This window comes from Brachycentrus maculatus, unplaced genomic scaffold (assembly GCF_059751285.1).
Source record: "Brachycentrus maculatus isolate JH-2025_06_01 unplaced genomic scaffold, ASM5975128v1 h1tg000359l, whole genome shotgun sequence".
NCBI lineage: Eukaryota > Metazoa > Arthropoda > Insecta > Trichoptera > Brachycentridae > Brachycentrus > Brachycentrus maculatus.
In genome coordinates, this window is record NW_028281108.1 from 38,093 (window position 1) to 65,591 (window position 27,499).

At 42.1% G+C, this 27,499-nt stretch overlaps 4 protein-coding genes across 4 annotated transcripts; 2 read left to right on the plus strand and 2 right to left on the minus strand.

Annotated features, from left to right (window-relative positions):
• Positions 1-368: 368 nt before the first annotated feature.
• Positions 369-6,284, plus strand: LOC148303625 (uncharacterized). Its single transcript, XM_088269630.1, has 5 exons — positions 369-617; positions 1,079-1,278; positions 2,861-3,128; positions 3,678-4,017; positions 4,986-6,284. Exons 1-5 carry the CDS (start codon positions 537-539, stop codon positions 6,068-6,070), a joined length of 1,974 nt encoding a protein of 657 aa, XP_088125756.1. The 5' UTR covers positions 369-536; the 3' UTR covers positions 6,071-6,284.
• A 3,079-nt stretch (positions 6,285-9,363) lies between these two features.
• On the minus strand, positions 9,364-11,413 carry LOC148303626 (glycerophosphodiester phosphodiesterase 1-like). Its single transcript, XM_088269631.1, has 5 exons — positions 11,268-11,413; positions 11,088-11,196; positions 10,252-10,403; positions 9,990-10,182; positions 9,364-9,918 (listed from the first exon to the last, which is right to left on the minus strand). Exons 1-5 carry the CDS (start codon positions 11,411-11,413, stop codon positions 9,502-9,504), a joined length of 1,017 nt encoding a protein of 338 aa, XP_088125757.1. The 3' UTR covers positions 9,364-9,501.
• A 1,826-nt stretch (positions 11,414-13,239) lies between these two features.
• LOC148303627 (uncharacterized) lies at positions 13,240-18,915 on the minus strand. Its single transcript, XM_088269656.1, has 5 exons — positions 18,818-18,915; positions 14,846-14,962; positions 14,375-14,446; positions 14,095-14,256; positions 13,240-13,542 (listed from the first exon to the last, which is right to left on the minus strand). The coding sequence occupies exons 2-5, from the start codon at positions 14,931-14,933 to the stop codon at positions 13,427-13,429; spliced, it is 438 nt and encodes a 145-aa protein (XP_088125782.1). The 5' UTR covers positions 14,934-14,962; positions 18,818-18,915; the 3' UTR covers positions 13,240-13,426.
• A 3,591-nt stretch (positions 18,916-22,506) lies between these two features.
• LOC148303628 (uncharacterized) lies at positions 22,507-27,348 on the plus strand. Its single transcript, XM_088269637.1, has 4 exons — positions 22,507-22,795; positions 24,253-24,390; positions 26,355-26,483; positions 27,219-27,348. Exons 1-4 carry the CDS (start codon positions 22,729-22,731, stop codon positions 27,302-27,304), a joined length of 420 nt encoding a protein of 139 aa, XP_088125763.1. The 5' UTR covers positions 22,507-22,728; the 3' UTR covers positions 27,305-27,348.
• The last annotated feature ends 151 nt before the right edge of the window (positions 27,349-27,499 follow it).

A 27,499-nucleotide genomic window follows, 5' to 3' on the forward strand; every position in this document is an offset into this window, starting at 1 on the left:
TTTGTATTTTTTTGTATTCATATTTATTACATTGAAGACATTTCAAGTAAGAGAACTGTTTTATTCTATCCACATCAGTAAAAATCTGCAATTAAATCTGCAAATGAAAATTGCAACAAAAACACCAAAGCTTAAAAAATATCCGGGAGTAGGGGGGAGCTTTTAAAAAATCCCATCGAAAGCTCCCGCTCATATTCAGAAAACCCTCCAGTGTAAATATGATACGCTTTCAAAAGCATCACAAATTTATCACGGTTATAATTCTAAATGAACCCTAGAGGTGATTTTTTAGAACGGCGCGCGGCGCTATGTGAATTGGCCATTATTATTGAAAACACCGTATTATGGCAGCACCGAAACATCTGATACCAAAATAATTTGACAGATAACTTATTCTGACGTTTCCCCGGTATATTTTTGTCGCTGAGTTTGTATACAAAAAATAGCGATGATCCGCTACACCCAGTGCTGATACGACCGCTGCGGGTGTTTGGCGTTCACGATGAATGCGAATACATAGTTGAAGCTATTTGATTATGTCAGAAACCGACGTTGCCGTTGTGCAGTTCCCGCCCTACAGGAGATACTGGTACTATCCTATATGGGGGACCAACAGAGTAAGTACTCCTACCCGGGACCTCCAGCGCCGTTCTATGGAGGAGGGTTATTTATTGCCGGTTTGCGCTCCCGTGGCTAGTGTCACGGACTCTCGAGTCAGAGTTTCTCGGTTGGAACCTACTCTCTACCACAATTTGATACCTAATTCTAATAATGAGCTGCTTAGGCTTACATAAATAGTATGAAATTCAAGTATTTTTTGTAAATAATTGTACACATATTTACAATTTTTAATAATCTTTCTTCACTGGACTTTCCTGTGCCCAGGACACATTATATAATACTTGTTTATTTAGTTATCTTTCTTTCAGGAGTCATACAATCGTGGATAATATGATATATTATTAGATTAAAACCAATATTTTTAGCTTTTCCACTTTATTTTTATTTGACCAGCGACCGGGTTTTGTCATTACCGACATCATCAGACTGGTCTGACCTTCGTCGGTTTGTGTTCCAGCATAACCGCGAGCACGTGGTGGAGATCCTGCAGTCGGGGCTGCTGTTCCGGGAGGACGCGCTGCGCGTGGAGGCGGCGGTGCTGGCCGAGGCGGCGGGCGCGGGCCGGCTGCGCGACGGGGGCGCGCTGGCCCGCTACGGGCGCGGGGAGGCGCTGCTGGCCGCGCTCGCCGTGCTGCTCACGGCCGCCGTCGTGCCCGTGTGAGCCCCCTCTCTCCTCCGGGAGCGGGAGAACCCGCCCATCTGTTGACTAGATCATTACTTAATATATAATAGTCATACAGGAGAAAGTGACCGAGTGCATTTTTTTTGAAAAACGTGATCATTGACTATTTGACAACATTTGCCCTGAAAAAAATTCCAAAGGATTTAAAAACATGGAAGTGTAATAAATTGACTTGTTAAAAATGACTAACTGCATTGATGATTATTTTCTTGTCGTGCAAAAGTGACTTAAATGGCCCTCCTGAACATTTTACGTTTTGTAAGTTGGTCACTTTCTCCTGTACGACTACGATATACAGCAGGGGTTCCCAACCTTTTTGTACTCTAGAGCACATTCTAAAATGTCGGTAAGGTAGCGGGCACCACCTATTTTTAATCGACAGTCTGGCTCGCCACTTTACAAATACTGTCAGCAAAGGAACCTCTCATACATACAATATCCCAAACATATAAACATATTTAATAAACCTTTATTTTATCTATTTTTTTTTTAAACCGTTTATCCGCACCCCAATGGTGCATAGGGCACTGCGTCATATAAACGCAGTGTTATCTTGATCATGAAGGAAAGGTGATCAGCCCTCCGCTTCAGGTACCAGTCCAGGGTAATATTAAATAAATATTACAGTGAAAAAATCACATTTATTTATTTTTAACTAACAAATAAATAAATATAATTCACATTTTTATGTTCACATGTTTATGAATATTTTTTGTCTCTGTCGAATAGTGACGGGCACATACAACTCATTCCGTGGGCGCCACGGCACAGGGTTAGGAACCTCCCATCTTTACAAATATTACTGAATATTATTTTTTTATTTTTGTTTTTCTCGTTGACTTTTACGGTATTATCGCAAGCGTAATACGAGTACGCAACTCCAAGTCCAGCAATTGCTGTCTCTGCCCACCATTTCTCCTTTATTTTCTTTCCCATCCTGCGGCAACGTCGCTCAATTCCGTAATATACCTTATATTCCTCTTATATTTTAGTCAAAAGTGCTATATCTAGCCATGTAGACAAAACCTGAAAAGACCAGGGTGTGAGTAACAACACCATGATGAAGCTTGTCCGGAGCTTGGTCCACTCCATTTTTCTGTATGCTGCTGAAATGTGGACCATAAAAGCAGCGGAAAGGAGAAAAATTAGCTAAAAAAGACAGCTAGATGCACCAAAGAGTCCATTCATCAGGAGTTACACTCGGGAATGGCTCGACTCCGGCCGGTATCTGTACACGACGGATTATTTCATTCTTTAGACATATTGTGTGTGGTAATGAGAATAGCCCGGAATGACTGGTTGTGATCGGTAGCCTGGAGAGGAAGATCCCACATGATGGACCGATCAAATTAAGGCTGCAGCAGGCACCTCGGTGGTTAGAGCGCTACGTGCAGCGCAGTCAAGGGATAACTGGAGAAGAGTCATTGCTTCCACAAAGATCACAACCCTCAGTAATGAGGCTAAGGCGGCAATCGAAGAAATTCCACGTCCTTCCTATACAGTACCCTATGTGCCATTTGAATGCCGATGTAGAATAAAAGAAGATATATATTTCAGGAGGAGCCGCGGTGGTGTGTTGGCGCTGGCGTGCGCGGCGTGCCTGCCGCTGCTGTCGCGCGTGCGCTCGCCGCCCGCGTTGGGCGCGCTGCTACACGAGGCGGGCGCAAGCGCGCGCGGGCGGGGCTACGTGCGCGAGGCCGCGCTCTGCCGGGCGCTGCGCGGCGCGCTGGCGGCGCTGCACGGCGCGCTGCTGGCGCCGCGCCTGGCCGCTCCCTGGGAGCTCGGCCCCGAGGCGGAGGGGGCCCTGCAGAGTTGTGACGCAACGGTGAGCCGCCGGACTGTGCATCCGATGCACTCTGCGCACGTAGCGAGAACAGTTGAATGCGCAAACTGGTTTCTACCTAGAAAATCTATTAACCTTAATGAGACAATAGGATGTTTTTATAAATTTGGGATATTGAATGTATGGATAGCTTATTTTTGACAATTATTTTTATTCTTGTTCCAATCCTTATGTCAACCAGATGGATGGTGCATAGGGCACTGAATCACATGAAGTTGCATCGTCTTGATCGTAATTGCACGAATGCAATGTAATCCAGGGTGATGATATACAACAAAAGTATACTAGGGTGAAAAAAATCACTATTTGTTTTGACTCTCCATGGAAATTGAGTTTGGGACCTCCAGCGTAGCCAAACGCGCTCTCCACTACAACGTGGAGACGGACAATGAGTTTTCCAAAATCATTATTAAAGAAAGATAGAAAAAAGAAAAGCAAGAATGTCCAGGGCATTCACAGTTGCCCGAACCGTGAAGTGTTGGGAGTTGCCTACATGGGATATTAATGATACATTTCTGCTTTTGTTTTCAGCGGATCCACCATCTGTTCCTGGTGCTGCAGTCGAGCTTCCTCCGCGAGGTGGCGCTCGCGCACGTGCCGCCCGCGCTGCCGCCGCGCGACCTCCCGGCCCGCCTGCGCTGGGCGCACTGCCGCCTGCTGCCGGCGCTGCTGCGCGCCTACCGGGCGGCGCGCCCCGCCCCGCCCCCCGCGCCGCCCCCCGCCGCGCCGTCCGCGCGCCGCCTCGCCGCCTGGGGGCGCTCCGCCGCGCCGGGGGCGGGCGCCGGCGTGCGGGAGGCGCTGCGGGCCGCGCTGGAGCGGAGCGGGGCCCTGGAGACCACACTAGAGGCCTACGAACTTGATAAAAAAACTGGTGAGATATTCAGACATCGATTTCTCCAGAACTCGGGTCGGGAGAATTGTCAGACTGCAAAACTGGCGTCGCGGGTTCGATTCCCGCCAAGTGCAAAATAAATTCAAGAAAGATTTATTTTCAATCGGTCTGGGTATTTGTGATGTATTTTTCACATTAACCTTCCCTATCCTTACTATCCTACCCGCAGACAATCCTCTTAGAGTCTTTGCGAGTTATTCCTTAAAATAATTAAATAAATAAAGTAAGGGGAAAGCTTCTGACTTTACAAAGCTCTCGATGGCATTTCCGACTGAGTATGGAACATTCCGGTTAAGATTTTATTAATTAAATTCTTGTACAGAATATTGGCGGGCGAGGGGGACAGGTCCGCCTCTCCTCTTTCTCCGGAAGGAATGAGATCGTGGACAGTTAGTTTTCCGATAGCATTTGTGAGCATCCGCATAGTCTGGCCGCTCACACAGACAAGGATGTTCTGGGGATGCGATTTCTAAGAATTGAGTAATTAGTTCTAGTATTCCCTTTGTTTATTCAAAGAAGCTTTCAAGATGTATTTGAATATGCGTACACTTGTAGTGGAGATAAGCCTTATTTACTGTTTATATATAAAATGTTTAAATCAAACGCTGATTTTTTTTATTTATTGTATTTTATTGCTAAAAAACACAAAAATAAAATTTGTGACAATGTTTCGCCTCGTTATGGCGTTTTCAATTCTAGGTACTTAAGTAATAGTTTTAACATGTGCAGTAATAATTTACGGGAGACAACAATAGCTAATGGGGCATGTCGGTATATTCATGCTGGCGAAAGGAAGAATCTAATAACATGGCATTGTTTTTAAAGCTTTATCAAATGTTGGTAATATTATAATTGGTTAGTGTTATTTGACTCCGACACGTGACTTATTTTCTGTCCCGTTGGTTCTGGCCGGGTCCATTGTCCATTGATCCATCTGTATTTGGCAGGTAAAGATTCACTAGAAAAGGAGCTCGTCCTGCTGAAGAGCTGTTTGCGAGACTGCCTGGCCGAGGTGGACTCCGTCATCGCGGAGCTCCGGAGAGGCGACGGCGATGCGACGGTGACGCGGCAAGGGAAAACCCCCGATTTGATCCAAGAATCCCAAAGCATTCGCGTGGTGTGCGAAGACACGCCGGTCGAGATCGAAGACCAGGTGTTTTACTACGAGAAAAAACACGACGACCCCGACATCGTAATCGCCGATATACCCAACGGGCCGGGCGAGAGGGAGCTCCGGGCCGCGCGGAGCGTCCTGGGCGAGCTGCGGCAGCGCCTGCTGCGGCGCGAGGACGACATGCGCGCGCGCGAGCGGGCCGCGCTGGCGCGCACCATGCCCGAGCTGGAGGGCAACCTGCCGCACTTTCCCAGGCAAATAGGACAAGACGAAGACTCGCCTTCCGGCGACGAGGATTCGGTCGTTGGAAAGAACTCGGTTGAAGTTGGTACAGACGTATCCACCGTGAAGGACCCGCTGGAGAGTGGTGGTAATATAGCTGTCGAAAGGAACTCGGTAGCGGGCGATAAAGATAATGCCGTTGTATGTGACTACTCAAAAGAAGGCGTTAAAGATGCAGCCGTTGAAAAGATAGCGATAGACAGTTGCAGCGCAACGAAAAACAAATCAGATGACACTAGCGAAGAAAATGATCGTCGCTTTAAGCGCGGTTCTTCCGGTTCAGAAAGCGAAAGCGACAGCGAACAAAAGTTGCTGAAAGACATGAGAAAGGGGAGAGTAGCCAGAAAGAAGAACCACCCTCCTTCCAGAGGGGGCAGTGTGAGGAAGAAAAACGATAATAACAACGACGACTCAGATCCCACCGATGACAGCGATAGCTTTCAAGTTCCGCCGCGGCAGTACCGAGGACGATACAACCGGGAAAATGGCGACGAATCAAAAGACACCAATGAGTATAATTTAGGAGCCGGATTGGCGGTCGCTTCCCTTTTTCGCAACGCCACCGGCGTCGTCGGCCCGGAGGAGACGTTCGACGCCCACGGAGAGCAATCGGCCGACTCGGGAAATGAAGACTGAATACTAGCAGAGCGAGTCGTTGCAGCCGTGTAATATAGTTACCACCTATTCTAGAACTCCACTCACATCGGATGGTATAAGTGATCACTCCATGCATCACCATTCTACCCACTTATGATCAAAATTGCGAGATAAGTAAATGAGCGGAGACCGCTTCATCTTTGTTGACGTATATCAATAAAACGCTTAATAAACCACTAATAAATAATGTTAATATTTGTTTTTTTCTTACCCTTATTCGCCCCAATGTGGTACATAGGGCACTGCACCGCATTGATACTGTTTTACCTCTATCATCAAATACGAGTAGGCAAGGTGGTCTGTCCAGCGTTTCAGATATTAAATAAATATTTTAAATGAAAAAGAAAAACACAGGGTTTTTTATTACCACTTTAGTTTATTTTATGACGACTAGTTTCAGAAGCTATGTTTCCATCTTCAGGTTAATCAACTGCTGTATAAATCCTTCCTTACCCCTCTCCTTATTTATACAACAGTTACATTCAAACCTGAAGATCATGGCATGGCTTCTGAAACTAGTTGACATAAAAATAAACTCAAGTGTTTTTCATATTATTTTTTGACATCTCATCAAAGATGCGGAAGAATATGGAAGTCTGGGAATTTATGGGGCTGACGACCGTCATAGGCTAGTTTAAGTGATCACTTTGTAGTGTGTACACGTGTAACATTCACCAATTCTACCCATTATTGACAGCCACACTACACAAATTCTTGGAAGTTATAGAACTTAGATACATATATGAACCAATTCAGAAACATTGTTCTTGAATCACTAGAACTTCACTAGAGACATCTATTGGTGAGATGAAAAGAAGCTTTTTTTTATATTTTTAATAAGTTAATTTTAATAAGTTAATTTTCATATTATTTTTTGTCAAAAAATAATATGAAAATTAACTCCTGTAATTGGAGATTATATTCTGTCCGATATTAGATAGATATTCTGTCCGCCTCCGTAGTATAATGGTCAGCACGCTCGGCTACCGTTCTGGAGGTCCCGGGTTCGATTCCCAAGGGGGGTAAAAATAAACATAAGTGATTTTTTCACTGTAATATTTATTCAATATTACCATGGACTGGTACCTGAAGCGGAGGGCTGATAACCTTTCCTTCATAAGTAAAACGATCATGATAACACTGCGTTTATAAGGCACAGTGCCCTATGCACCATTGGGGTGCGGATAAGGGTTTTATATATGTATATAATTGGAGATAATCCAGATTTGTGAACAAGTATTTGGACACACTCAACATGTTGTAAATAAAAGTGTTTTCTTTGTCATTTACAATTTCCTCATGTCTTGCCACAAAGTGAATGCCAAAATTATAAATAAAATAAATATTGGTAAAAAACACTCGAGTTAGCTTTGACCCCCCCGGGAATGGAACCAGGTAACTCCGGGCACGGAGACCACTACACTAGGTGGGCAGATGTAATTTTGTATTGAGTTGGTTAACCTCGGATATAAATAAATGAATGTACATATCGCTCACTCCTTTCAAGAACGTCATAAATCAAAATACTTGATTTTTCAGGAGAACGTTTTTAAAGTTTAAGAATATAATACAATGTATTAAAAATAAGTATCAAGCCACTTATTGAACTTTTTACTGCGCAGCAGATCTTTTTAGGTAAAACCTGAAGGTTTTTTCTCCATTTGAAAAATACTTAGTATATTTAAAAAAATAATTAAACAATACCTTTTCTTCAAAATGCAAAAAAAAAATTTTCTGCCCTGTAGCGGGTAAATATTAAGTTAAAAATATGCCGCTTTTGCTGGTATAAAGTACATTTTCTGGGCATTCCAAAAACATGCACAACTCAAAATTCACAATTTTTGATTTATGACGTTCTTGAAAGGAGTGAGCGATATATGTATATTGTTTGTTCAAAATGTTATTATTATTTTTTTTAAGTTGTTCACCGATTGCTTTGAAATTTTAATGTCGCATGTGAATGCGTCTTAGCTAACCTGCAGTAGTGCAGAGGTAGGCAGAGAGAATAGAATGCCACATCACTCTGTCTTTGCAAATATTCTTCGCCTCTTTCACATTCACGCATCTCCTCATACACACCCGCCGATTGTTCCAGCTCTTGACCCGGCCGCTGTCAAGTATTTGACATACCCGATGTACCAAGATCTCCTCGGTCTCCCTCTGCAGCTGAAGTTGCTTCTTTTTCTTACTACATTTGCCTCATAAATTTGCACCGATGTAACGTTTTCATATAAAGATAATATAATTGAACATCTGTTGAACGTAACACACTCAATACTAACCTAACCATTACTGATGGAGAACAGCGTGCTTCTCGACACCTGCTGTTATTAAGATTTTGAATGTTTCATTGCTTCGCATTGTGGTATATATTATTATTGACAATCAACATAGATGAAGAAGAATATAAAAGTCTGGGCATTTAGGGGGCGTACAACCGCCGTAGGCTGGTTTTAGTTATCACTTTACACACATGCAACATTCACCAATTCTACCCGTGATTGTCAACCACACTACTCAAATTCTTGAAACTTCTATATATATGATTCAAATTGGAAACAGCTCGAGTGCTTGAATCACTCAAATTTCACTAGAGACATCTATGGTGAGATATAACTCTTTCATTTGAGATCCGAATCCTGGATTATGATCACATACATGAGAAACGCCAGAAAATATCTTTTTCATTTTATTATTTTAGCTCATAATTTGACCACTTAATTTATTTACAACATTTTGAGTGTGTCCAAATACTTCACTAAATAATTCCTAATTGGAGGTAGCAAGAAGTTATTCTCCAGTTGGACACGTTGCGCGTGGCAACGAGGATAGCCTGGAGCGACTGGTTGCGGTGGGTAGCCTGGAGGGGAAGAGAGGGAGAGGAAGATGGGCCGATGGAGCGCTATGTGCGGCGCGGGGATAACTGAGAAGGATCATTGTTTCCACGAGTCACGACCCTCAGTAATGAGGAATAACACACAGTATATTTACTTATTAATAAAAATCTTCATGCGGAGTACGAAAGACATTTTATTCAAGAAAAAAACACAAAAATATGACACATAAATATCCCGCCCGCGTCAGAACCCAAAGGTGCATAGGGCGGGCGGGTGCTTCCAGAATCCTGGATAAAGGGGGTGAAAATGCATGTCGGGATGAAGATGAGACGAGAGAGCGACACCATCGCCGCCCGGAGAGGGAGAACGGCGACGATGGCTCCGGCACTCGGGGATGCGTACCCGAATGCTAGGTCATAAGCTCTGGGTAGTTCAGACTTGAGTTGGCTGACACCGGAACCTCCCGCCACCTCCGGGGGGAGAATTTAACAACCTTACCTATGCCCGCGCGAGGCGGATCGGACAGACAAAATGATATGCAAATTAAAACAGTCGCTTCATCCGTCAGGCGCCCTACATGAAGCTGGGCGGGCAGTACCACTGGGCGCGCGCGTGCTCCGCGGGCGGCTCGCCCACCAGCGTGTCGGCGAGGTAGGCGGCGCCGAGCGTGCGCGCCACGTGCAGCTTGTCGCGCAGCACGTTGACGGGGAACACGCCCACAGAGTAACCGCGCGCGCGCCACGCGGCCAGCGCGCTCGGCGAGGCCACGTCGAGGCGCAGCAGCACCGCGGAGCAGCCGGCCCAGTAGGCGGGCAGCCCCGAGCGCCACGCCACCTCCCACAGCGCGTCCAGCGCGCGCGCCCCCAGCTGCAGCAGCGGGCGCGACGCGAACCTGTACTGCGGCTGCCCCGCGCACGAGTAGCGCAGCACGCTCGCCGCGTCCGGCTGGTAGCTCAGGGCGCCCGTTATGCGGGGCTCCATCCGGCGCACCTGCAACACGCGACACGCGCCTTCAGTCGGCCGGAGAGGGCTGGGCGGGGGCGGGGGGGGGCGGCACTGACCTTGTAGACGGCCACCGGGTTGTGCGAGGTGACGAGCGAGGAGGCGAGCAGCGCGGGGTGCGCGCGCAGGGCGCGGGCCACGCCGCCGGCGGTGCGCGCGTGGCAGTCCTTGAGGTCCACGATCAGCGCGAGCCCGTGCGCGGCGGCCAGCGCGCACACGTCGCGCAGCCGGCACAGGCGCACCGGGGTGCCGCTGCAAGGGTCAGTGCTCGGTCAGTAGGCGGGCGGGGTGCGGTCGCGCCGCGCGGGTGCCGGTACCTACCTCCCGCGCCCCGTGTCCAGCCGGCTGAGCTCCGCCCAGTCGTGCGAGGCCACCTCCAGGCCCGCCACGCTGGCGTCGTGCCACACCACGCACTCCCCGTCGCGGCTGGAACGCACGTCCAGCTCCACAAAGCGACAGCCTTTCTCGATGCACTGCCGACATTACATTTTACCTAATTAATTATCCAAAGTCGAAATAAATATCACAGAGCATATTGCGAAAACATTTTAAACACACTACGGACGGGAAAGGTATTTTTAGCCGCTCCATCGATTGACGCTTAAGGACAGGAAGTGTAGTTTACCTTCTGCGCCGACTTAAGGTTTAAGCTGTATGTATGTACATAACTATCAAATCCTGTCGCCAGCGATCCGCAGCATAAAAAACACCCGTCCTTAGCGCTTCTGCACTACATGGAATTTTACTGTACGCAAGTCGGGTTTTTCAAAGAAAAGCGACTACGATAGTTTAGCGTGATGGAGTTCACGCGCACCGTCGAGCACTGATCCGGAGAAAGAGGGACTAACCGGACTGGCGGACGATAAGTGCACAAGCGCTCTTAGTGAGTTAAACATTATCCACTCCAGAATGAGAATAAAAATGTTACTTAAAAGGGCAAGAGCAGGGAGACAGTCGGTGGCTGGTATCAAGGTCCGGCAGGTGCCCTATCTGGGGCATGTGCTGACAGGAGACAAGTACGAGGTATTGCATCTAGTGTGGGGCCACGAGGTGTGGGCAGAAGGCAGAGCTTCCTGACAGAGCAACTCTGTCACTATCCAAGATGCAGCGCGAGCGAGATGCGTATATTGATCTGTTTCCGAACGTTGTGTACTCACGGTTCGGAACGCCTCCATGGAGTTCTCGGGCGCGTCGAGATAGGCCCCGCGGTGCGCGATGCAGGTCTCGGGCCGCAGCGCCACGCCGCCCGACGGCGGCCGCTTCAACCTGCGGGAGATGCGAGCGATTACGGAGTAGCCGGAAGCGGGAGCCGAAGGACGGAGCGGCGCGACGGTTACCTGGTGACGTAGGTGCCGGCCACCAGGGCCACGGTGGCGTCCATCAGCAGCGGCGGCAGGGCTCGCACGACACGCAGCCCCATGACCCCGGCTTCCAGGAGGAACAGTAGGCACGCGCAAACAGCTGAACAAGCTTGCAAAAACATCTCCGGACGATTTCAATTCACTTTTGCAGACTGACAAGGACCGACTAATTTGTTTACAGACTAACAACTTGTATGGCGCGACGTCTCGTAAAATAAAATCAATAATCAATTTTTCGCCGGTTCCCCAGACAAGTGTTTTGTGTTCACCGCAAACTTCAGTTTTCCGAATTCGGAATGTACGAAACATACCTAGGTACCTACCTATGCAGAACACGGTTTTATTATTTTTATAAATATGCACGAGACTCGCACGTTAGAAGTGAAACTTTAGATTCTAAAAACAGTTGATTTTATGCATCGCTATCTTTGCATTTGTTGGCGATTTTTATTATTTTAGGATAAAAAATTTAATTTGTATTATATTAAATTATATAGAATTCAATTTAAGAAAATCTCACTGAAATATTTATTTGGTAAATACTACCTTTTCTCAAAATGTTGTGTGACACGTGTTTCGATGCATTCCGCATCGATTTGGAGAAATAATGGTATTCAACAAGTAAACCTTGTATGAAAAATGGATAGATTTTACCACGAAATATTTATTTCATTTATCAATTTCTTTTAATTCATACTTTAAAAAGGAAATTATGAGTACATGATGGCTGAAGTATGAAACAAATAATTTAAAGTGCAAATTTTCTAAATAACGAGTATGGTAGTGCCTGATCTGATTAACTGACCTTTGTTAGTGTTCAATTTTTACTTGAATTTTTCACTTCAAATGAAAATCTTTCATTAGTTGATTAGTTGAAGTTCAATTTGAAATCACCACTCATAATCATTGGCATTTTGTTCAGTTCTTTTTCCAACACTGCTGCGCTTCATTAGTGTAGGCCGTATAAGCCAATACGACTTCACGAACGATTTCAATGATATCGTTACATTGTTGGAAATGTCGCCATCGTAATTATCTGGCCATTTTCCAATCGATATCTCGCTGCACAAATGTCACCAATTTCCGTACTCAGTAAGCCCAGTGCAGGCTCGATGCTCATTTATATTCATATTAAATAATGACCTAATTTTATTCATTTTCTGCGCTAGATTTCATAAAAAATGTCATTCGTAAGTAATAAGTTTATGAATAAAAAAATATGCTAAAAAATATTTCTAATGATAAGAAATATAATGAAAAACGATTCGAACAAATGTATCCATTTTGATAACACACACCTGTTGAGATTTATAAATTTATACATTTACAAAATAGTGATGAAAAGCAATGAGTTTTATATTTTTTTTATAATATAAATCATATAAATCTTTCCAAGAAAAGATCCCTATTTGAAGTCCAAAAATGTGTAAATTATATTCGAGGGAATTGACGTATGCGGTAAGGCTATGCACATGTGAATTTTCTGCCGCCATCTCTTTCAAAACTTCAAACCTTGAATTGATTTGTCAATTTGCGAATTAAATAATATTAAATTCATAAGAATATTAAATTTATATGTAAATATTTTTTTTCGGTACATTTACGGATATAGACTTGCCCGATATTTGTGTCCGATATATAAATATTTTTTTAATCATAAAAAATGTGTTAATTTGAACTGAAGACATAAAATGTATGTACAAATACGAAATATTACAAAACCTCGACTATATAACAAAAACTGCGATATGATAGAATAGGCAAGAAATGTAGATAAACGTTACATTGAGGAAAAATTAAAACAAAAGAAGTAAAAACAAAAACATTTTCTTTACTTGCTTACTTACTTATATTTCCTTATTTACAAGTAAATAATAAAATAACAAATTAATACATAAACTCCGAATTCGGATTATTTTCCGTTCGGAAAAGCAATCGTGTGCTCGGTTCGTGGTTTCAGCATCTTTTAGTGACTAAGCGCACGATTGCTAAAACTAAAATTTAGTAAATAAAACAAGTATGATTTTAAGTCAACTTATATTTTGGGTAGATTTATTTGCTTATCGGCCATTGCGAGTAGGCGCTGTATATTGTGCGCGTGGTCCCGGGACAGCAGGAGCAGGGAGCAGGTCGGCCTACAGGTACCTGAAGACCACGGGAGTCACCGGCGAGCGACGCAGCTCGTCCCGCAGGGCGCGCACCGCTCTCAGCACGCTGTACTGGACCTGGCTGAGCTGCTCCCGCACTTCTCCTGCAACATCGGCATAGCGTTAGGTCTTACGCCTACCAACGTACCGAGCTAACTCGCCATTCTATCGGATTGTTTCTTGTAGCAAATAGATGTCTCAAGCTAAACTGGCAGTACAGTCCTGGTATCAACCATAATGTATGGAAGTGAAGCGTGGAGTTGGCAAAAGAAGAAAGGCAGATTGTGTGGAAAAACGTTATACATATGACAGCATTATAAATGAAAATATTAGAAAGGAATATTTGCCTGAATATATACCTGAAAAAAATCTTTAAGGCGGTATGGACATATGGAGCGGATGGATAGCGAAAGAATGAATCTGGGAATCGAACCCGGGACCTCTGGTCAAAGGTCATTACGGAGGTGCACATTTACAACTAATATCAAATATTTGATTTCTTTGAATTGAAGAATTTTTTGTCGTTTGATGTGCATATTAAGTATTTTGGATAGTCCCTCCCCCAGGAAGGAGTTCCTCCTCCGGCCCGTCCCCAGATGGGGTTGTGTGTCAGGCCGGAAGGGTGTGGCGTTCCAGCCAGTAGTGGCAGTACTAACTAGCTTGGCAGGCCCCGATGATGTGGCGGCTCACGGAGGCGCGCGCCGCCAGCTCGCCGCGCTCCGTGCGCAGGGAGCACAGCGCGCGCTGCTCCTCGCGCACGCCCTCCTCAGGGGCACGAGCAGCAGCAGGACCAGTACCGGGCTCCGGCACGCTCCTCCCTGCAACCGAACCGCACGCTACAGGCCACACTCCACCCTGTGCCATGTTATGTAGACTCTCGACATGAGTTTCTAATAATAACACGTACATGATATATGGATAATGTGTATACTCTACCTTCATTAGCCATTGGAAGATGACCGCTTGCTGTCGATTGTGTATTCGTATTGTACGAGTAATGGTGGATATCTAGAAAATTTAAGAAAACATTTTTTTTTTAAATTGTTTGGAAATTATACAGCTCGTACATAATGATAAATGCCAATTAAACAATTCCATAGGGGGCTTGCCCACTACATGGAATTACACGGAATTGTCCACCACGTCAGTTAGCGTTTTAAAACGAGTATTTGCTTTTATCGGCTTGTGCTTTTGTCCGTAAATTCGATCACGCTAAACTGTCGTAGTCGCTTTCATTTTTCAAAATCGACAACAGCCGGACGGAAGAATTCCGTGTAGTGGACAAACGCCCATGTGGTATATGTTATGAATATTGTCGTATATTAAGACAAGGGTGTATGTGAATGTGTGTGCGTGCGTGCGTGCGTGTGTGCATGAGGGTGGGAGTAAAAGAGTGCGGGTAGTCACCTGCGGAGTGGAGGGCCGGAGCTGCGCCAGAGTGCGGCACGAGCACGCACACGCACGCCGCGACCAGCAGCCAGTCCGCCGCCAGCATGCTCCTGTACTCCTGTACTCCCGCTGCTCCTGCAACAGCCAACCAGCCCGGACCACTAGCAGAGGCACGCCAACCCGCCCCTTCTCTCCTCGCGCCCGCCCGACCTGACCATGTTCCCACTCCCGACCTGACCGAGTGGTCCCGTGGTTAGTGTCGCGGACTCTTTTCAATTTCAAGTGTTGTTCTGGAGGTCCCCGGTTCGATTCCCAGGGGGGATCAAATAAGTGTGTATAAATGAATTTTTTACTCTAATATTTATTAAATATAACCCTGAACTGGTACCTGAAGCGGATGGCTAATCACCTTTCCTTCATGTGTTAACGATCAAGATAACACTGCGTTTATATGATACAGTACCTTATGCACCATCGGGGTGCGGATAAGGGTTTGAATGAATGAATGAATGAAAAATACATTAAAAAGTAAGCGACAATCTCAACGATGTAGGAGAATCCCGCTTCGGAAAACTCCTTCAGACACATGGAACAGATCAATATCCAATGTAATATATTGTTCAGCATGTCTTCCTACAGACATAACCATCGGCAGGTTAAATGCTTAAATGGCCCTCCTGAACATTTCACCTTTTGTTAGTTGGTCACTTTCTCCCGTACGACGACGATATCTTTCCACGAAGTATTTATTGCTATTATCGGAGAACACTTACCTGGGTGAGGTTTATAATATAACGATTTTTTTTATTTATTTACTTTTAAAAGCAGATCTATCAAACTGCGACAGTGAACATTTGGTGGTTTGTCGGGCACTACCAATTCTGGATTCTGTAAGTATACCGTAAATAGACACACGGCATTGTAACCCCTTTACCACCGGACTGAATGACGAGTAGCCAAATAATTTATTTGTTAAAACCAAATAAACTATCAAATACGTTATCCTACTCAATATCTGGGAATAAATTATTATCCTTCTTTATTTTAATGCAATTTCAATTTATTTATTTTCAATTAACAACTACATTAAAAACTAAAAAATTTAAAGCGTGTACATTAAAATACATACGAAAATCGAAAATACGCAAGAACTATTGCTAAAGGTGTAGATGAATTCCGCTTCGAAAAATTCCTTCAGACACATGGAACAGATCAATATTCAATGAGATATAGCGGAACATAGCGGTAGCTCTTCCTACAGGCATAACTATCGGCAGGTTGGTCCCGTTTATAGGAATGGGAAACAATCTATGCCGACGCTGTCTTAGGTAACTATCGGGAACATACAGACCGATGCTCCGGATAGTTTCAGGATTATCGATCATACCGCGCAACAATCGATAAAAATGCCTCATCAAATACACATTCCTTCTAGTCTCTAAACTGTTGTAGCCGAGCATACCCTGGAGGAACTGGGTCGGGTGGAGCCAAGGATTATAGCCGTACTCTCTCATTTAGAGATACCTCAGAAACTTCTTTTGGACTTTCTCTACCATAAAAGAGTACTTAAGCTCTTCATGAGCCCTCTGACCTCTACTGCTGGATATAGACCTCTTCCCCTTCTTTCCATTTCCTCCGGTCGGTTGCTGCTTGCAGCCAGTTTCTCCCCCCCACAGCGACTATGTCGTCGGACCATCTCTTTTGGGGTCTTCCGACACCTCTTTTGTTCTTCCAAGGTCTCCATCGTAGAATTCTCGGGGTCCATCTTGTCTCGCAATATGTCCTGCCCACTGGCATTTGAGTTTTGCCACGCGATCCATGATATCCTCTACTTTGGTTATTTTCCCGGTAACTTCAAGTTTTATTTTATCTCAGGCTAAAACCAAGCGTGGATCTTTCCATGGATCGCTGTGTGCACTCGAGCTTCTCTGCATTTCTCTTTGTCAGAGCCATAGTCTCTACATAGTGCATATGTCGCTCACTTCTTTCAAGAACGTCATAAATCAAAATACTTGATTTTTCAGGAGAACGTTTTTAAAGTTTAAGAATATAAAACAATGTATTAAAAATAAATATCAAGCCACTTATTGAACTTTTTACTGCGCAGCAGATCTTTTTAGGTAAAACTTGAAGGTTTTTTCTCCATTTAAAAAATATTTATTATATTTAAAAAAAACAATTAAATAATACATTTTCTTCAAAATGCAAAAACAACACTTTCTGCCCTGTAGCGGGTAAATATTGAGTTAAAAATATGCCTCTTTTGCTGGGATATAGTACATTTTCTGGGCATTCTGAAAACATGCACAACTGAAAATTGTCGATTTTTGATTTATGACGTTCTTGAAAGGAGCGAGCGATATGTGTTTACTGGCAGTATGCAGGATTCGTGAATAAATTAAGGAAATATAAAGATATTTTACGCACACATGAGGTCTATTTAATGCACACATAACATATGTACAAATCAAATCTTTTACGATCAGGATGACACTGCATCGTGATGTCCTCGCGGCGCCTTGTGCACCGATGAGGGTTGGAAGAAATCAGAAGTCTTAATAGGTTCCCTCGGGACGGAACGGGTTACACACTTGAAACAGCTCGACCAATTAGCTTCTAGGCAGATATTAGTGTACGAATATATCCCCGTTATTGATATCATCATTATTTTCGCTTAAATAATTATCAAAACGAATAAAAACACAATTCAAATTGTAAAAAAAAACTACCTGTGGCTCAGTCTCGCTAAATGAAAAAAAAACACTCAAATGAGTGTTAACACTCAAACGAATATAAACATATTATAATTTAACAATCCTTGTGAAGCAATGAAAATATTAAAAAATATGTTTGGATTTTATTTATTGATATCTCAAATATAGATGAATAATAATATGAATGTCTGGGCATTCACAAGAGCTACGATTTGTCATTGGCTGGTGTAAGTGATCGCTTCTTTACACACTGTGTAACATTCACCATCCTACCCGTGATTACGAGCACACTACTCGAATTTTGAACGTTGTATTTATGCTACAAAAGAACTATTAGGCGATTATATGTATATGGTTGAATTCAATAAGTTTTTTAGCAGCACAAACCTTCATGAATATCGATAAAAATAATGTGTGTGTTTCATACGGAGCTAAATTCTCTCACATAATGAGAGGTGAAAAGTATGCCATCCTACAAGTGGTCATAAAAGGGAAGATTGAGGGTCGCAGAGGGGTCGGAAGAAGGCAGCTCTCCTGGTTTAAGGACACTCCAGAGTGGACCGGGATGAGACGTGTGGAGGAGCTGCTCCGTGCTGCCCGGGACAGGCAATGTCTCTCCCGGCAGGACACATGAAGAACAAGATATCAAAATGAGAAATGTGCGCTTTATATATTTTTTCGTTTCAATCAGTTGAGACACAGGGGCTTGGCCAGGTACATATAGTTTTAATGAATTCCATATACAATTAAATTATAGTTAAAATTCCATTTTAAGTTAGGAGTAACAATCGGCGGGTATGTATGAGGAGATGCATGAACGTGGAAGAGGCGAAGAATGTTTGCAAGGACAGAGTGGTGCGGCGTTCTATTCTCTCTGCACATATACAATTAAAACATACCACAAACAGACCGATTGCCGCATATGGGATAGAGACCAGAGCAGACACAGCGAGAACCGAATCTCTTGTAAGTACCTTAGAAATGAGGATATTTACACACTTGTGTGCGAAGGAGACGTGTATTTTACTAATATGTGAAGCCGCGTAATCAGAGAGAACATGGCATAGTTTGCATTATGTAAAAATACTGCGAATATAGATTTTTGCCTAGTACCTCTTCGACGCACGCTAATTATATAATAACAATATTGTTATTATATTAATATATGTATTAATCATGTTAGAGGCATTAGCCGTTCAATAAATCAATTAAAAAAATAACCGGACACACGTCGAGAGACCGAATAAGGAACACGGAAATTGGAAAAATGACGTACCTACGGAGGATATAGTCAGATGGGGAGGACAGAGAAGACGATTCTGGAATGCCCAACAAGACTGGCCCAAATTGCTCTTCAAGAGAACCCACAGATCCGAAAATCTATAAGAAGGAAAAAGAAGATGAAGAATTATATGGGTAAATATATAAAATTCAACTATATGCTTAGATAATTGAATTCGAGTGGCACCGGAAGCAGAAAATTCACGATATTTGTTTGTTTTTTTTTTGGTTTTTCAAAGCCATTCGAAGCCAATATTCGTATATTGGATCACAACGGGTTGAATATTAGGCCAATAAAACTGAATACAATAATTTATGACCCCTAATTCCATTAGTTCCACTCTATTTTACAAAAACAATATTAACAATTATTTCATACTGCCCGCTTGTGATGTACTAACAGTCAAGAAAACCTATCCCTGGGAAGCGATTATATTGTCACAAGTAACAAGCGCCCGCACTCGATTATTTTTTCAGGTAACCGACGTACTACTCATCGTGCTATCTTCTTCATGCAAGTACCTGACGGACATCTATCTCTTTTGGTTCAATTTTTAGGTTGTTCATGACGAATAGGATATTACCACTTGGGAGGAATATCCGATTTAACATACTAAACCTATAAACTATTGTGTAATGCTCATAAAGTTTTTTTTAAAATTTAATTTACCTAACGTCCAAGTGACTCTGAAACCTAGCTACGGCTTATTATAGCCCTACTTAGACTTCAGCTTGAGAGGTTTTATAGCCCGTTCATACTTGTGAGTGAATTTACTACGATAAAAGTTACCTACCATAATTTCATGTAATGTAATTTGTGAGTGAAAATTCTAAGCAAAAACATTCCCTATCTCGCTAGAGGCACGAGTTTAGACAGTTCAATGATTCCAAGTTAGCAATAAAGTTTAATTATAAATAAAAAAACTTGACTTTTTTACTACTTGAGTATTATATTGCTACGACTAATTTTGGAAGCAACAGATGCTTCCTTATACGGGTTTAAATATATACCGGGAGATGGAAGCATTTGTAGCTTCTGAAACTAGTCTTAACAATGCAATACTCAAGTGGTAAAAAAAACCGTCCGCCTCCGTAGTGTAATGGTCAGCACGCTCGGCTACCGTGCTGGAGGTCCTGGGTTCGATTCCCAGGGGGGGGGTGAAAATAAATATTAGTGTTTTTTCACGCTAATATTTAATCAATTTACTCTGGACTGGTACCTGAAGCGGAAGGCTGATCACCCTTCCTTCATTTTCATGATCAAGATAACACTGCGTTTATATGATGCAGTGCCCTATGCACCATCGGGGTGCGGATAAGGATTTGAAGAAGAAGAAGAAGAAAAAAACCAATGTTTTATTAATAATTTAATCATATCTTACTTCAAAACGCACTCTAAAATAATAAATAACCTAGCAATGAAGTTACTTGGGTAGGTATATAATTTGTTTAGATAGTAAAATCCAACGCCTGACGATTTTTAAGCGTGCTTATTTCTAGCAAAGTAATACACATGCTACTAAGTAGCGATTGTTCAAAAATCACATGCTTTTGTGCTAATATAGAGCACGTGTATTGTACCTTTACAATCGCCTCCTTTACGAGTGTGGAGGCGCGCCTGCATCGGGAGCCGTAGCGCGTTCTAGCCAGGACGCACTCGTTCGAGCAGAACGCAGCTGCAGGTCGCGAGACGACATCAAACGCGAGATGACGGCGCACCCGATGACGTCAGGAGTCGCTTATTTATAGCACCTTCATCTGTGCGCGTCCTGTCAGGTGCCCTGGCGGTCCTGATCCCGCCCAATCTCGCAAACCATATTCCGGAGCCAGAAGATCTGTCTTTTGCCCACACCTCGTGGACCCTTCAATTAAAAATGCTCAGATCTCTAAGTGCCGCCGCCTGTCGCCCTTAAAGAGGAGACTGACCGGAGCATTTCGTCGTAACATAACGTCGTAACATCGCTCGCGGCGAGCATCACCGAGCATCCCAAACTATGGATGGAGCGCTCGGCTCGCTGTACTGAATGCCTGAATGCTCGCATCGTAACGTGTTACTTTACGACGAAATGCTCCGGTCAGTCTCCATCTTTAGACGTCGACTGCCGGCTATCTCTCCACCTTCGAGTGGACCATAGACATCACAAATAGAGCCGCCAATATTTTAGCAATGTTACCAATATTAAACTAACCCCATCGTTTCTGTGATGTCATTCATTGCCAACTTACGAAAACAACGTATTTACGAAGCCGAATTTTCCACAAGAAAACGACGAATGAAAATATTGATTATACCGGCTGTTATAAACACTTTACGAATCTAATACAATCCTTTACAGGTTGAGTATGTTTTCGCTACCACTGCTTGCGGTGTTTGTACCAAAATGTTTAAGATGAATATAAATAATCTGACTTTTAAATAATTTTTAACAAGCAAATAAAGATTAGTCGGACATTTTTAATTTCAGTTGCAAAAGAAGAAAGGGCCACCCGGCATTATCAAAACCTCCTACAATATAAACTCTCTAAACACAAGTCGCCCACTCCTTTCAAGAACGTCATAAATAAAAAATCGTCAATTTTCAGTTGTGCATGTTTTCGGAATGTCCAGAAAATGTACTATATCCCAGCAAAAGAGGCATATTTTTAACTTAGTATTTACCCGCTACGAAAAGGTATTGTTTAATTATTTTTTAAATATACCTACTAAATATTTTTCAAATGGAAAAAAACCTTCAGGTTTTACCTAAAAAAATCTGTTGCACAGTAAACAGTTCAAGAAGTGGCTTGATATTTATTTTTAATACATTGTGTTATGTTTTTAAACTTTAAAAACGTTCTCCTGAAAAATCAAGTTTTTTGATTTATGACGTTCTTGAAAGGAGTGAGCGAAGTATCTACTTTATTAGAAAAATAGAAACGTTGTATTTGAAATGTATTGTATATTTACCAACTATTTAGTATTATTTAAATATGTATTTTGTAAAAAAAATCAATACATTTATATTTTTTAAATACCTAAAGTAATTGCCAATACCATTTTGCGATTAATATAATATTGTATATTATAAGCCATCTCGATAGTTTCTGAGGAAGCCTGTTGGCATGTTTTGAACGGGTGGAACCAATGAGTGAGGAGAGAACAGTAATTTTGGCAAATGTTGTGGAAAATAGGAGCAGCGGAAGACCGAGGCATGATCCAATACATATTTCAAATGGTCGGGTAAATCAGTATAAATGGCGGGTATGTATGAAAGTTTGCATGAATGTGGAAGATGCGAAGATTGTTTGCAAATACAGAGTGATGTGGCGTTCTACTCTCTCTGCCTACATGCGTAGGCGTTAAAGTGGCGTGATGGTTAGTTTGTTAGAAGTTATGTAGTTATATCCAATGTAAATTGACAGGTGACATTTCAAACTAGAATTTGTGATAAGAATCCTAATGTATGTGCTCATTGTCTTAATGTAAGTACACATGTTTGTTATACAGGATGTGCAAATTATATATATATATATATATATATATATATATATATATATATATATATATATATATATATATATATATATATATATATATATATATATATATATATATATATATATATATATATATATATATATATATATATATATATATATATATATACATATATATATATATATATATATATATATATATATATATATATATATATATATATATAACGTGGTAATATTTTTCTTTGTAAATTGGGTGTAAATAATATGTAAAGTGGGTGTATAATAATAAAATAAACAATGTGTTGCTTTGTAATTAAAGTTTATTCTTAATTTATCTTTATAATATTTTTCTATCTATCTGATTCTGACAGTTCAGAATATTATATTTTTTCTATCGGATGTCTTTTGTTTTATTCTGTGCGACGCATGCGACATCTGGTGGTAGAACTGTTTTATGTAAGTACTATTTGTAAGTACTTATTAAAATGTATAGGTAGGTACCTAGGTATTTTATTACATATATATATATTGGGTGAGTCCACAGTCGGCTTTGGATGCAGTCGCTATTACTATTAGTAAGGAGGTTGGGCATTTTAAAGAAGCAGTTTGTGAGCATTTTTACCTGCCTTAGATCCCTTGGGAATGGTCCCACCCCGAAGGGCACAGCTGTTCCTTTTTCAACCCATGCTAGTTTGAGCATCCTTCTATACCGCCACATTTGGAATGCTCCCACGTAGTTTGGTTTTTAAAGAAACAGTGTCTCGTTATTTTAAAAAAACCTGCTGTATATAATTTAGTTTGTATCTAAAAACATATATAAGCTTTTGAAATACACTCAGTATTGTCGAAGTTCTTTGAAGTAATTCAATTATTTTAAATACAACAATGGCGGCCTTATTGTGCTTCTTACTAGTATTGAGCATTGCGATGTTGGGATCTTGTGCGGGTCAAGCTGACGGTAAGTAACCAATATACTAGTATAAAGTATAAAAAACCTGTAGTACACAACTATGACACCCGCATCACTCACAACCAAGGGTTGATGCTCCCGAGAGTGAACAATAAATATGGAAGTAGAACACTTCAATACATAAACTAACTAACTAACCATCACGCCGCTTCCCCGCAGGGAGAGTTGAATGCCGCACCACTCTGTCCTTGCAAACATTCTTCTCCTTTTCCACGTTCATGCATCTCCTCAAACATACCCGCCGATTGTTTCGACTCCTAACCTGACCACTTTCAAGTATTTGGCATACTTGATCGTGCCAAGTTTTTCTCGGTCTTCCTCTGCATAGTTCGGAGTATTTTTAATTTGTTGCCGGCGAAGGTAAGAGGGGAAACTAAAATATGTCACCCGCGTGATGCGCGGTGGAAGTGTACTCCCGACGTTCCGCGTGATGCCGGCAATCAGCCACACTGAAGCACCGCCCCGACTTCACTTCAATACTTTTAAGACACTTAAAAACATTTCTCTACATTATGAAAAACATTTCTGCTTCTTAAAAACAATGCTGTATTATTACTTAGCCTTCCCGGTTGAAACCGGGGAGCTCGTGGAGCAACGCGTCAACCGCGAGGGGCTCGGGACGCCGACTTCTTGCCTTCCTTGAGGGATCCTTCCCGGGCCGAAGGCAATAAAAGAAAAAGTCTTGGAGGGAGGAGAAGATAGTTAGGTTGCTAGGCCAACCTTTATCTCACGCTGGGATAGCGCCTAGGCTGGAAATTTCCCAACATCTGGCTCGATCCTGTGCGTGCTTCTAAACAATGGGCGGTACCTGGAGCTGACTGAGGCTTCAAGCTTCAGGCCGACCCTCGCGACAATTTGTCTAACAAAAATAATGTTTTAACAAAATATGTTTTTATTATACGGAACTGAATTTTCGACCACGCTTAAATGCCTCATATCAAAGTTTTACACATTTTATATATATGTTTATATGTTTCTAGGTGCATCGGCTCCTTTGAAGGCGCAGGACGAGTTCAGGATGCTGTGCGAGCATCTGTCTGCAGGCAGCGGTGTCGCCGACCAGTGCCACATCATCCAGCAAGCCACCGCCAAATTGGAAGAAGCGCTGGAATCAATCGGTAAATGTGAATCAGTTCAGTGTACCGACCACATAACTTCTTCAAGTTAGTGATCGGGATGCAGTCGGCCGGTCCATACAAAGGAACGGGTCATAAAGATTAGTTATAACTAACTGATATATCACAAACACAATATCAGAATGAAAGAATTCTTACTCCTCATTACTGAGGGTTGTGACCCTTGTGGAAGCAATGACTCTTCTCCAGTTGTCCCTAAACTGCGCTGCACGTAGCGCTCCAACCGCATTAAATAAATCGGTCCATCACGTGAGGATCTTCCTCTCCGCGCTACCAATCATAACAGCCATACACAGGGTCGCCAGGTCTTTTCCAAATAAATACCGAACATTGAGCAAAAAAAAGTTTCAATCGTTTATTTATATTATTAACTTAAAATACAAAGTACCATTGCAATGGTAACTGTGCACTCTTGTGCACAAGAGCAACTAGCTAACCTAACTTATAAAAATGTTATTTTTATTCACTAATGCACGCTTCCAGCAACGTCTTATTTGCTTTACCTGCCCCGTGCATTTCGCAACATGTCAGACTGAAATTACATCGTATACATAATTCAGCCTTCACCGTGTCCATACTTCATTTATTAGGGCTGTCCTGCACTCTGCAATCCACTGTTTTCATTAGCAACGAAGGACCAAATAATCTTATCGCATTCATTCTCACTAGCTTTTGATAGCATTCCAATCAAGCAACAGCCTTTTGACAGCTGGAAACAAAGTTGCCCATCGAACTTTTATTCAGGTATCACCCAAAATTGGGTGCTTTGCCAATAAATTAAATAAATCGATCTTTTATATGGGCATGATATTTTTGGTTAACATAAGCATCATTTATTATGAAGAAAAATTATATTACGAGGAAAACTTGGCACAATCAGGTATGTCAAATACTTGAAAGCGGCCGGGTCAGGAGTCGTAATAATCGTCGGGTATGTATGAGGAGATGCATGAATGTAGAAGAGGCAAAGAATGTTTGCAAAGACAGAGTGGTGTGGCGTTCGATTCTCTCTGCCTACCCCTGCGGGGAAGCGGCGTGATGGTTAGTTAGTTAGTTAAAATTATATTAACACATTGTAGTCGGGCGTTTCGAACAATAGACTCTAGCCTATAGCGGACGTTTTTCGCGATTAGCGCAAAAATATATTGCTTTCTTAAAATTGACACATAAACCAAATAATATTTTCGATTGAAATTTTCAAAGAAATCATTTATGACATTTGATCATCAAAAATAAATTATAATCATAATTTTTAATTAAGTATTCCATATTTCACAATTTTAAAAGCATTGTAAACTCTAAAAAATAGTCTTCCCCTCCGAGGTATCATTCCCTATAAAATGCTAATATATTCAAATAATAAAATACCAAACAGTAAACAAAACAGTGTGAGCGGTATGAAAAATAGTCCAATACGTGAAATGACTCAAACTAAACTGGAGATTGAGATCGCATAAAAACTCTAGATTTCTGGCGATGCCTTTACAAGCGACACACTAGCCAATCCGGACAAGGCATCTCAAATAACGTCAACAGACTGTCGCCTAGCACCCAGGTAGCAGATTACCCTTCAACGCGTTTTATTTCACGCTGATAACAAACCCGTATATTGCCGTTTCCCGCCGATAACCGACAGTCGATAAAAAACGGCATTTGCCGTGTCCCGCAGTTGACCGACAGTCCGCAAAAAACGGCAAATGCCGTGTCCCGCCGACAACGTGTTAATAAGAAAAAATATCAAACTGCCCATACTTCAGTATTTTTGTCATACTGAACACCGAACACGGTGCTAAAATACCTGACGGTTCTGTAGAATACCGAATACTGGTCAAACGTATTTGTAAGAAACCAAAGTCAAAGTACTAGCGAGGTATTACTTCTATTATCTTCCACCGCCTGCCGCATAACACTTTCCAACTCCATGCGATTGCCATTTCTTATTCTAGCCGATTGGAGCGGTGCCAACATGAGTCCGGAAGACAAGATAACTTACGGGAAGATCAGTGCTCTGGTGAAACACAAATTGAACATCATAAGGAACTCTCTCAGCGCTTCAGGATATCCAGCAATATCAGGTACCGGCAACAATTCACTAATCCAAAAATTAGGGATACCTAATTTAAAACATTAACCTTCCATTACGGTGCTAGAACACTTCCACGTGCACCGATGATATGTACTGTGTACACCATATAAAAATGTGATTTAAACTAACTAACAAACTAACCATCACGCCGCTTCTCCGCAGGGGTAGGCAGAGAGAATAGAGCGCCACACCACTCTGTCCTTGCAAACATTCTTCGCCTCTTCCACGTTCATGCATTTCCTCGTACATACCTGCCGATTGTTACGACTCCTAACCTGACCACTTTCAAGTATATACTGAACGTGCCATGTTTTTCTCGGTCTTCCTCTGCCTCTTTTCCCAATAATATTCGCCTCATAAATTTGTTTTATCGCTCTTTTCTCACTCATTCGTTCTACATGTCCAAACCATCTCAACACACCTTTCTTAATTTTATCGATAATGCTTATCTCAGCTTTGCATTCCTTCCTTATTTCACTATTTGCACATCTATCATACATCGTTTTGAGAGATCGCATTTTGACTGCATTCGGTCTACTTTCATCCTTCTTTTGCCAACTCCATGTTTCACTTCCAGGAGTTACATTAGAGTTGGAACCAAGACTCTGTTGTGCACTGCCAGTTTAGCTTCATAATGTGATTTAAAAATGGGAAAAAAAATTCAAAGTTGCATCGAAATACACGCAAATGGAGATTCAAAATATAGATTGTCCTTATGTTACAGGTCTGATGCAGAATTTCCGAGTGTTTGGTATCCCCATGTCCAAGCTCTGGGCCCTGTCCATTCTACTAGATCCTTTCGAAATATAGATTTCAATTTATAATTGTTTAAACTCATCCAACTTGACCATTACTCTACTATTATATTACTGACTACTATTATAAGTACTTATAATTGATATATTATCATTAAAAAATATATTAAAAAGAGAAAGACTTGTGTTTTTATAATTTACAAAAATACTGCATATTATTTTTTGACATCTCATCAAAGATGAAGAAGAA

Excerpts from the sequence above, each read along its gene's own strand:
- LOC148303626 (XM_088269631.1), bottom strand. The coding sequence starts at position 11,413 with ATGTTTTTGCAAGCTTGTTCAGCTGTTTGCGCGTGCCTACTGTTCCTC. Across the intron at positions 10,404-11,087 it reads CCATGGAGGCGTTCCGAACC|TGCATCGAGAAAGGCTGTCG; the intron begins GTGAGTACACAA and ends TAATGTCGGCAG. Across the intron at positions 9,919-9,989 it reads ACCCGGTGGCCGTCTACAAG|GTGCGCCGGATGGAGCCCCG; the intron begins GTCAGTGCCGCC and ends CGCGTGTTGCAG.
- LOC148303628 (XM_088269637.1), top strand. The coding sequence starts at position 22,729 with ATGCGACATCTGGTGGTAGAACTGTTTTATGTAAGTACTATTTGTAAG. Across the intron at positions 24,391-26,354 it reads AGAAGCGCTGGAATCAATCG|CCGATTGGAGCGGTGCCAAC; the intron begins GTAAATGTGAAT and ends TTCTTATTCTAG. Across the intron at positions 26,484-27,218 it reads AGGATATCCAGCAATATCAG|GTCTGATGCAGAATTTCCGA; the intron begins GTACCGGCAACA and ends CTTATGTTACAG.
- LOC148303625 (XM_088269630.1), top strand. The coding sequence starts at position 537 with ATGTCAGAAACCGACGTTGCCGTTGTGCAGTTCCCGCCCTACAGGAGA. Across the intron at positions 618-1,078 it reads CTATATGGGGGACCAACAGA|CATAACCGCGAGCACGTGGT; the intron begins GTAAGTACTCCT and ends TTTGTGTTCCAG. Across the intron at positions 3,129-3,677 it reads TGCAGAGTTGTGACGCAACG|CGGATCCACCATCTGTTCCT; the intron begins GTGAGCCGCCGG and ends TTTTGTTTTCAG.
- LOC148303627 (XM_088269656.1), bottom strand. The coding sequence starts at position 14,933 with ATGCTGGCGGCGGACTGGCTGCTGGTCGCGGCGTGCGTGTGCGTGCTC. Across the intron at positions 14,447-14,845 it reads TCCGGCCCTCCACTCCGCAG|ATATCCACCATTACTCGTAC; the intron begins GTGACTACCCGC and ends TAAATTTTCTAG. Across the intron at positions 14,257-14,374 it reads TCTTCCAATGGCTAATGAAG|GGAGGAGCGTGCCGGAGCCC; the intron begins GTAGAGTATACA and ends GTTCGGTTGCAG.